At 44.3% G+C, this 10,500-nt stretch overlaps 1 protein-coding gene across 1 annotated transcript; it reads right to left on the minus strand.

The window, feature by feature from the left end:
• Positions 1-1,114: 1,114 nt before the first annotated feature.
• On the minus strand, positions 1,115-9,704 carry CLN5 (CLN5 intracellular trafficking protein). The gene is made up of 4 exons (XM_066580903.1): positions 9,438-9,704; positions 6,649-6,823; positions 5,144-5,369; positions 1,115-3,186 (listed from the first exon to the last, which is right to left on the minus strand). The coding sequence occupies exons 1-4, from the start codon at positions 9,533-9,535 to the stop codon at positions 2,693-2,695; spliced, it is 993 nt and encodes a 330-aa protein (XP_066437000.1). The 5' UTR covers positions 9,536-9,704; the 3' UTR covers positions 1,115-2,692.
• Between the last annotated feature and the right edge of the window lie 796 nt (positions 9,705-10,500).

Genomic DNA, 10,500 nt, shown 5'->3' on the forward strand with positions numbered 1-10,500 from the left:
TGCTCTTCTCTTGTTACAGTATATTGAAGTTTCTTTTTATTATTACCCTTAAGACGTCAATAAATTTTGGATGATTGACACTAAAAATGCCCTTTGAGCAGGTAGAGCTAGATGCCAGTGTTCTATACATTCTATTTACATTCTCAATCTCTTTTTTCCTTTTGTGGCTGGTTTAAGACACAGAATATTTTAAAACTTGTGATAAAAGCAATCTCTCTAAAGTATCTGCTATATTAGAGACAGTCGTCCTACTGGTACTAAATGGAAGTTTTTCTCTTTTACATCTCACATGGAGGATGTAATATGTAGAAATATCAAAGGTAGGCAATAGACAGCGAAAGCAATGTATCTTAATTGCTGCAATGCACCGCAAATTATATGCATACATCACACGCGTAGAATGCAATTCAAATACTCTTGTGAGAGCCTGGCTTAAGACTGATATAAAAACCATATTTAATAGAAAACGTTTATACCCAGGTCTGTGCACAAAATAGTGTTGAATGCTGCAGGCACTGGAGAGGAGCAGTCTCTAATAGTCAGTTACTGTACTTAGCTATGCAGTAGAAGACAGATTTTCCTTAGCAACAGTCTGCAGCTGCATAGCTGAATACCATAGGGATGGATTTTCTAATAAAAACTTTCTGAATCTATTAATTAAATCTATTAAGAAAAAAAAAGTTTGTTTTTTTTAAATTACCTATTCTTAACAAGCGATATTTAACTGAGGGGGAGCACTAATGTCACTGCGATGAGCCTATCTTGATAGGCTATGGAAAGCGTGCCATGCGTGCTCTAATCACAGATCACGCAATGACAAATCACCCATGGACAGCCAGCCCTAAACAAAAACTGAATTTACACTTTTAAGTACTACAATATGCTTTAGCATGTGCCCAGTAATAACACCAGCTAAAACGTAGGTGTAGCTACCTTGTAATGTAGTTTAGGAACTCGACATAGCAGAAGGGTCTGCAAGCGTTTGACTAGGTAAGGCTGACTTTGACTGACAAAGTTAAATCAGAAGAATAGCTGCAAACCATTGGCGTCTCTTAAGAGCACACTCCAAAAATATTTTTCTTAATCTTAAAAATAAAAACCAACTATAGCCATCTTTTTCTGCAAATTTATTTCTGCGGTTTCAAAAAATACATTAAGACACAACTCTGCATACATATAGCCCAATTATTAATATACAGTATATATCTGTAGGTAGCTTGCAGCTGTGCAGGGTATGAGAGCTTAAAGAGGACCCGTCAGCTTTCATTACATATTTTTTGTTTAATGTCTACTTGGATTCCCCACGACCTAACAATTGCGGAGAATATTTCCATATAGTTTTGTGTTGTGCTGTCCCTCTGTTATTTCTCTGGAAAGGTAGGAATAAATTGACAACTGGGTGTCACCCTGCAGTCATTAAAGCCCAATCAGCACGGTCAGTGTCAGATTGTGTAGGGAGGTGCCTCAACAAGTGGAATGAAACATTCACTGTCACTTTTCCAAGAAGTTTAAGAGAGCAGAGACTGAATACAAAGTTCTTAGAAAGGATGCCCTAGCATTGTTATCTTATGAGGAATACAGGGGTTTACTAAAAACAGATAGGTGACGAGTGGTAAGAAGCCCTTTTCAACTTAAGGTGCCTTTACATAGGTCAATATTGTTCCAAATATTGTGCAAATGAGCAAAAGTGAACAATATTCATTCGGTCTAAGCGCGGGCCAACGACGAACGAGAATCAATCATGTCTCGCTCGCCGTTCATTTTAAGCAGGCATAAAAATCATTGTTGGCCCATTCACTTCTGATTCAGTTTATAACACCGATCATTCAGTCTTTCACATTCGCTTATGTGAAGCACTGAACGATTCTTGTTGAACGAGTCAACGATGACTCTGCTTGTGTAAACAGGCTGTACAAGAGTGAATGCGCTAGTGATGACATCACTGGCTCGTTCGCCTGTGCAAATAGGAATTGTTCAGTGTAAAAGGAGCTTTAAATGGCAACTATTTGACTTTCTGTCTGGGTGAGGAACATCTAGCTACACTTAAACCGGTCAAAGGGACATTGATATTTGCTATACAATAATCGTTCGGATTCCCATGAACCAGAAAGAATCTGAACGATAATCTTCCAGTGTAAATGCATGCATGGACTGAACGGCGAACAAGAAGTCGTTCGATCCTCGTTTGTCATCCAGTTTCTGCATACAGAAAACTAAACAATGAATCATCATGTGTAAACAGGCAGTTGTCCACTTATGAACTGCCTGCTTAGGCTGCCTGTCCACGGGCGTTGCGATATCCCGCAGCAGATTTCCGCTGCAGGAGCCGCCGCCGGGGAGCGGGAGCCAGCTGACCGATCTCCACTATGAGCCTATCTGACAGATAGGCTCACCGTGGAGATTCGCGGCATGTTGTGATTTGCCGGCCACAAGCGGAGAATCGCTATGATTCTCCACTCGTGGAGAGCGGGGCTGCGCTTTCCATAGCAACGCTATGAAAAGTGTTCACTGCGTTCCCCGCGGCTAGGAACGCAGTGAAAATTCGCCCATGGACAGGAGCCCTTACTGTGAATGGAGGCGGGTGAGCTGTAACGATACCCGGCCCGCTCCACCTCCATTCACTGAGCACAGGAATGATTATATCGCTGGGATGACCCAACAGGCTGTCCTGAGTTAAAGCACCTATACAATGCTATCTGGATGGGAGGGGAACTTCCTCATATATTATCTTAATGTAAGGAGGCTTCATAGGTAAATACCAGTATTCAAGATTATAATACAGATAGAATGTTTTGTCTAAAACGACCTTCCCATAGATATCCAGAATGCTCATGACAAGTTCTTTAAATGATTGATGGGGTCTGTAGGGGAAGTACAATTTTTGAATATCAGAAGCCAATGACTTATTTCCCTGTGGACCAAAGATTGAGCTTGCATTCCCCAGATACACAGGTTCCCCACTGAACAAGAATAAGCGGGTGTAGTTTGTTTGTATATTTCGCTTAAACGTGGCACCAAGCTCTAAAAGCTTTTCGTAAGTCCGGAGCACAAACTTGCTGCAGTCATATGAATCAAACCACACCGACGAGTTAGGGTCCGACGACGCCTGCACAGTCCACGTCTCATAATAAATGCCGGTGTTGTTATCGTCTCGTATCCACTGTGCCAGCTGATTGAAGATTGAACCTAAAGGAAGTAGAAAGAAAAATTCAACATTTTTTCTAAAAACTGGAGAATAAAGAATTTTTCTAGGATTACCTAAATGTCTGCAGAATTAACGAAAAAGGTAAAATACCAAATGTACAGTAGCCCTATATTTGCATGCAAAGACGCTCCATACCCTGCACATCTCTCTGTGACGCGTCTTTTCTTTAGCCCACCAATTAAATGACACAGTCATTTTAAAAACATTTAACGTGGCACCACAAACAGTATATTTTGGAAAACGCACTTGAAGATTTTGATGCAGTTTTTTGAGCCAAAGCCAGAAGTGGATCCAGCAGGAAGGAGAAGTACAAGTCCTACTTTTATAGTCCTACTTTTAGCTTTGGCTAAAAAAAACTGCATCAAAATCTGCAAGTATGTTTTCCAAAAAGTGCTGTGTCTGAAGCCACGCCTACAGGTATCATGGAGCGCCGCAGAAACACCCCACCGACAGTGTTATCGCTGCAACACCCCATCATTCCTGTATCCAAATGCATGGGTAGAACTTTGCACAGCTTACATTTGGTTCCATTCTCAATATGTTTAACCCCTTACAGACTAGCCTATCTTGGATCTAAGGAGGCAACAAATTTTTGTGGATTTTGAAATCCACGAGTCTATTTTTCCGTTGATATAGCCATATGGGGGCTTGTTTTCGGCATGATGAGCTGGACTTTTTATTAGTACTTTTTTTTGGGTACAGAAAATGTACCGTATAACTTTTATGAAGCTTTTTGGAGGGCAAGGAGAAAAACATTTAATTTACAGCATTAATCATGCAGCATAAATGACATGATCAATTTTTTCTGCAGGTTAGAACAATTACAATACCAAAATTATATAATTTTTAGGTTTATCTACTTACGCACAATAAAAACAGTTTTTTGGAAAAGATTTATTTTTTGGATCGCTGCATTCCAAGTCTCATTATTTTTCATTTTTCCATCAACACAGCTCTATGAGTGCTTATTTATTGCAGGTCAAGTTGAGGTTTTTATTGGTACAATTTTGGGGTACATAAGGCTTTTTCTCTCACTTTTATTAAGTTTCTTTGGAAGGCAAAATTAACAAAAGAAGCATTTTAGCTCCACTTTTGTTTTGCTGTTATGTCCTGCAGGATAAAAGTGTGTTCAATTTATTCTATGGGTCGTTATGGATACGAGGATACCAAACGTGTTTTATTTGAATAAAAGAGGGTAAAATTGCGCAAAAAAGTTATTTTATGTTGTTTTCTCACAATTTTCTTTTTCAACATTTTTCATGTCCATGTATGATTGGTCTGATAATACACTGCAGTACTTCTATAATGCAATGCATTATCACTTATTGTGATAATCAGCCATGGTAGACCCAAACACCATTGACTCCAGTCCACATGATAGAGGGATATCATCACAGAAGGGAGTGCTGTGGAAGGCGTAGGCTCAACTTTTGAGCCCGCGCCATCCATAGGGCGTACCTATATGCCCCTTCTCACCCAAGACGTACATATACTCCTTGGGGCAGGAAGGTGTTAAGGAAGTAAAATAATGAGTTCCAATCAATGAAAATATGTTGGATCTGTTGTAAATGGCTTGTGCCATGTTCTACATTACTCCTTCCTATTAGGTGTTATGATAGAAGCATGTAGACATTGTAAAAGGAAATGTGTGTGCTGCAATACATATAACATAATGCAATAAGAGTGAATTTCCACTGGGAAAATCATTCTCAATAGAAATTATGCTATAAATGCCCCTTCAAAAACCAGGTCAAAGACAGTAAAAAAATATTTCAAAATGCTCGTTGAACTTTCACTATACACTGTGTTTTGGGCAGGGTGACCTTTTGTATTTGCACCACTGATTGTATGAAGGTCCCTAAAAATACTGGTTACGTGAATATGCCAATGTAGCTTCCCTCTCTGATTACCCGCAGTGAACAGTGTTCTTTCACCTACCTGATATTGTTGCTACTAGAACTAAAGTCCCATTACTTCTCCAGTGCTGATCATCTATTCCTTCATAGAAACATGCTGCTCCCTGATTGCACCAGAATGGTTCGGATATGCCGGTTCGGAGATGTGGGAATGTGCAGTTACCCAGCTGGAAGAGCTCATACCATTCTGCTGTGTAATTCCTTCCAGTCAACGTACTCCGGAAACCAATGGCATCATGCATTATTTTCTGAGCAAAAAAAGCAACAGGGTTGGTTCATCAGAGGTTAGTTCATGTAGTAATCCCCAACTACTCAACTCATGCCAACTGGTGGAAGAAAACACAGTCTCATTTATCAAATCCATCTAAGGGTAATTTCACACGGATGAGTGCGATATCGGACTGTGAAACTAGTCATGATATCGCGCTCGCCAACATGTGATGTCCCCGCGGATGTAAGGCGTTGGGTTAAAACTGCCTCGCATCACTTCAGGGAAGCAGCGATCGCAGAGTGTTTCCAACTGTTTTCAATGGGTAAACCTTGCATCGCATCACACTCGTGTGTATGACCCCATTCAAAAGAATGGGGTTCATATTTGTGCTAATGGACGGATCTGGGTAGTCTCTCCCCTTCCCCAAAGTTTCATGAACACTCCTGGTCTTAGCACCCCCTTCTGCTGAACGTCCATTCTCACCGGTAGAGAGCTATGCCAAACACGTGCTTAGTGCACAGGGAGAAAGAGACCTCTTATAAAAGGACAGTAGTTCTCAGTGTGCAAGCTCGACCTGGATAAGGGTGGTTTCACATCTATGTTGGGGATTCCACTTTCCTACTCCATTTGGGGAGCAGGGATGGGGAATCCCCATGGCCAAACTGTTCTATCTCTGGAAGGAACCAAACAGCACTGAACGGACCCCATTGACTATAATGTGGCCTTTACGGCCTTGCTGTGACACCAGAGAATGAACTCAAAACCTCGGCTTCTTCCTTCTGGGCTCTTCCTCAAGTATCCCCGGGTCACCTCACCTCCAACCATCCGGATCCTCTTCTTTCTGTTATGGAGTGTCCATGCTCGGCATTCTTCCTCCAGCAGGTCAGTGTAGATTACGTTACTAGTGACGTAGCGTTTGCTGCCTAGAAAGGAATGCTGAGCTATTGCCGAGACTGCGCATGCATGCTCTCGTCACCAGTGTTCATATACTATTGCAGTGAGACAATGCTCATGTGCAGTCTCGGCAATAGTTCGGCATTTCCTGCTGAGGTAGTGAACGCTACATCACTAGTGACGTAACGTACACTGACCTGCCGGAAGGAGACTGCCGAGAATAGACACTCCAAAACAGGAAGAAGAGGATCCGGCCGGCTGAGGTGAACCGGGGGACTGGAGGTGTTAGGTGAAGATGTGGTAAGAAGACTGCCTAGGGAGAAATAGGTAAGTATAGGATTTTTTCCCCAATAACAAAAACCCTTTAAATTTAGGTGAAACACATCTTTAAAAATGTCTGAGCACAATAAAGTCGTACATACGAAATGTCCGAGCAGATCTCCATATTTGAATTCCCAGACAGGCGCTTGAAGTCGAAAAACGTCAATTACATCTTCATTCTTCATAAGGGGGATAGATCCATCAGCATTTCCAGTAGGGCAAAACGTGTATTGGGCTTGACAGTACGGATCAGTCTTTGGCCGATGGTCAAACCGCCTGGAGATAAAGACAACACAATAATTCATTTTTTCTCTCTCTCTCTCAAAAAAAATTTGCGCTGCGTCGCAGAGGGGCCAAAACAGGCACGTCACAGCAGGGAGGAGCCAAAAACTGGGGCGGGGTCAACTCTAATTGGCACACTCCGAGTTGCCCTAGTGAATGAATCGCTCAGCTATCTCCATAGACCGTGAATAGAGGGATGGTCATGCATGCTCCATTCTCGCGGTGGATCCCGGGGTCCCCAGAGGTCTAACAACCACAGATCATTTATCACCTTTCTATGGGTGGGAAACCCTCCTTCTTTGTACCACCAGGACTTGCTATTCTTTTAAATGCCAAGTCCAGGTGAGGTTTGGCAATTAGCAGTGATATGCAATGTGTACAGCCCACCGTAACCCCTTAGGGCTCCAGTATATATACAGATGTCCTGGCTGCGTGGGGTGTGTATGGAGTGGGATCGGAAGCCAAGCTGTCATTGACAGTTTACACGCGGCAGCAACTGCTATGATCAACGTTCGTGGGATTTAACCCCTCTTTACCCATATTTATAATTTTTAAAAAAACAGCGTTGAACAAATAGTTTCAAGCGCCGCACTAAACGCTGTAAAACACCTCCATTCATTTACATGTGGCTTCTCAGACGAGCGCAAAAGAGCAGCCTTTCTAACGCCAGGTTTTTCAAACGCTCTTTTTTCTATTTCCAAGCATTTCAATGTCTTTAAACGCAATCCGTCGCCCATTGAGATGAATGGGGAAAGTTTACAACACTGTCAAAAATGTGTTACAATGCTGCGTACAATGTTTTACCAGGTTTTTAAACGCAACGCCCTATGCCACCAGGAGGGAAAGTGGTGACGACGTCTGCTTGCTTCGCCTGCGTTATTACTGCACTAACAGCAGGCAAACGCTGTACAAAGCAACTCTGCCCCAGTAAATACGCTGCGTTTACAAACAGTGCTTTTACTATCGCCCGTGTGAGAGTGGCCTAAGCCTCGCGTCTACGAGTGGGTCGGAATCTGCCCGTCCCTGCAGCCATTGAGTCCGCACGGACCTCGCTACCTCCGGGTTTGCTGTACTGTGCATGGTCCTCATGGCTTGCCGTCGGACACGCATTTTTTTTTTAAATCTGCTTTCCCAAGGATCCGCGGCCCGTCCGGAGTTCAATGGAAGCCGTCTGTGCCGGAACCGCAGCATGCTGCAATTTGTTGTCCGGAGCAGAAAGTCCGTAAAACAAATCCGCATGCTTTAATTCAGCTGCGGACGCTCATTTTTCCCTATGAGCGGCTTGAACTATCGTCCCCACGTGTGACCCACGCAGATTCCGCAATTGTAATGCGCCCATGGACTTTGGGCCTCAAAGTCTGATTTAGGTCCAATGTCTACAGGCGGATCTGGTTTGCGGAATCTAAATGGGTCACACGTGCGGAAGATCTGCAAATCAGGCCGCCCCTTAGAAAGACATGGCTGTCCGCACATGAAATAAAGCATGTGGATTTGTTTTGTGGACCTTTTGGTCTGGAAAACAAATCGCAGCATGCTGCATTTCAGTGCGGATTCCACCATGATGGCTTCCATTGGGGTCAATGGATGCCGTCCGATCCCTGGCCCCTCCGCAAAACAGGAGGTTAAAGGGAAAAAAATCTCCACTGTGCATGTGCGGCGGCGCTTCCACAACACCCGCGGTAAGGAAAATAGAAGACCCGGACGGGTGAGCAGGGTCCTCGGCCGCGGGCAGGGTTGGATTCCGTTGCGGGCTCCCGTGGACATGACGCCTTATCACACTAGCGCACTATTCATCCCACACGGGTGATGTGGTCAGAATACAGGTGAACGCACATGGGCAAATTTTAATTTTGGAGTTGGAGCAAATACCGCCCATCGCATGCTATGCAGAAAGGGATTCTGCCTGCACACGAGCGGAAACCAATTGTGGTTTCTGCTCGCAGATGGGGGGAAAAAAAATAATAATAATAAAAAAAAAAAAAAATCGCAGCCTGCACGCGGATGAATACGCAGCGTATTCACCAACCAAAATACACTGATTATGTCCATATTTCTGCATGTAAAAATTTTTTAAATCCCATCGATTTCTTGTGTAAATACACGGCGACTGCAGCGGTTTCCTGCGTATCCTTATTTTAGTGCATCGTACGCATCAAAATAAGACACGCTGCATTTTTTCTTGTTACACGACTGAAAATTGCATGAAAAATGCGCAGCTGTGAATGAGCCCGCTGCAAACAATTGTCCTAGCCGCTGCGTGTTTACAGCCGTGTGACTGAGCCCTTCGGGGTAACACAAGAGCGACTGATCAGGGACACGTCGTTAGATTCTTGCAGACCGAAAAAAATCGTGTGTCTGCGGCGAATCCTTCCACGTAAGCAGGCGTCGCAATCATTCTGCCTAGAAAGCAGCGGCGGACGGTCTAACAATCAGCGGCTGACCAGTAACCGCACAATATACCATCACTGCTTCGCTGTTGTCGCCCACCCAGCCGCCATGTTCTCACATCGCCCCACACAAGCCTCGTACGGCTGAAAGATGAACAGCAAATGAGGGGTTAAAAGAGAAGCCATGAATGGGTTCAGCAGCAGCACTGGGGTGCACTTACTTATAGGGCACCGGCCACTGCTCGGCCGCTACGCCGTGCACTAGCAGCAGTAGGGGCAGCACGGTCCGCCAGCCTGCGGTCTCCTCACAGCTCCCCATCCCGACCTCTTCCTCCTGTCATGTGACCAGGAAGACACATGTATGTGGCGGCTGCCCCCTGCAGTGCCACCCCGCCCAGTCTCACAGCTACATACAACAATCACCCACAACAGAGAACACGCAGACAGGTGTAAGCTGCGGAGCGGGTCATCTTTATTTAGTAAAGCCTCTTGCCAGAATCAAACATGGCCGATAAGCAATCCAAGGTTCTATAGAAGACTACCGGTGACGTCACCGCCACGTGACAAAAGACCACTTGACCGTCACATGACGTGAAGTCATGTATCTGCTCAAGCTTTATACCAGGAAGGCACGTGGTCATGTGGTCCTTGTCATATGCCGTGTGATGTATTCCCACTGCCACTGCTAATCTCATCTCCTTTTTGCTGAAAGACCCGGAAGTTTGCTTATGTAGGCAGGTGTTATAAAGTTATCTGCACACAGATGCTGAATGTAATAACTGACATGTGTTGGTGTTGAAGATGCCGTGTCACAGGCATTCACTTTTTTAATACCATATGTGTACAAGAGCTGGAAAATCAGAATGTATCTATCCAAAGCAACTTGATGCTGTGTTACATTGTAAATACTATTCTATGTATTGTCCATGTATTACTAGCTGCTAACTGCTACAACCCAGTGGGGTAGCAAGGTCAGGTGGTACCTGCTGCGGAAAACTTTTTTGTCAACCCCCCCAACCCCCCCCCCCCCCCCAATTTTTAAATTATTAAAAGAAGGAAAAACAGATGATGGACTTCTCACCCAGGCACTAGCATCACATAGCTGCAGGCTCAGGCTCTCAGCAGCTTCCTGACTGCCGGCACCATGGCAGCTCTTCTAGTAACCTGTATAAGCCAGCCCTGAGCCCTGGACCATTATCTGGGCTGGGACGGAGTGCAGTCTGGGTTTTAGGCTCAACACTGGGTACTATACGCCAGGATCGCCCATCTGCCAGGGCACTAATC

This window comes from Eleutherodactylus coqui, chromosome 1 (assembly GCF_035609145.1).
Source record: "Eleutherodactylus coqui strain aEleCoq1 chromosome 1, aEleCoq1.hap1, whole genome shotgun sequence".
Lineage (NCBI taxonomy): Eukaryota > Metazoa > Chordata > Amphibia > Anura > Eleutherodactylidae > Eleutherodactylus > Eleutherodactylus coqui.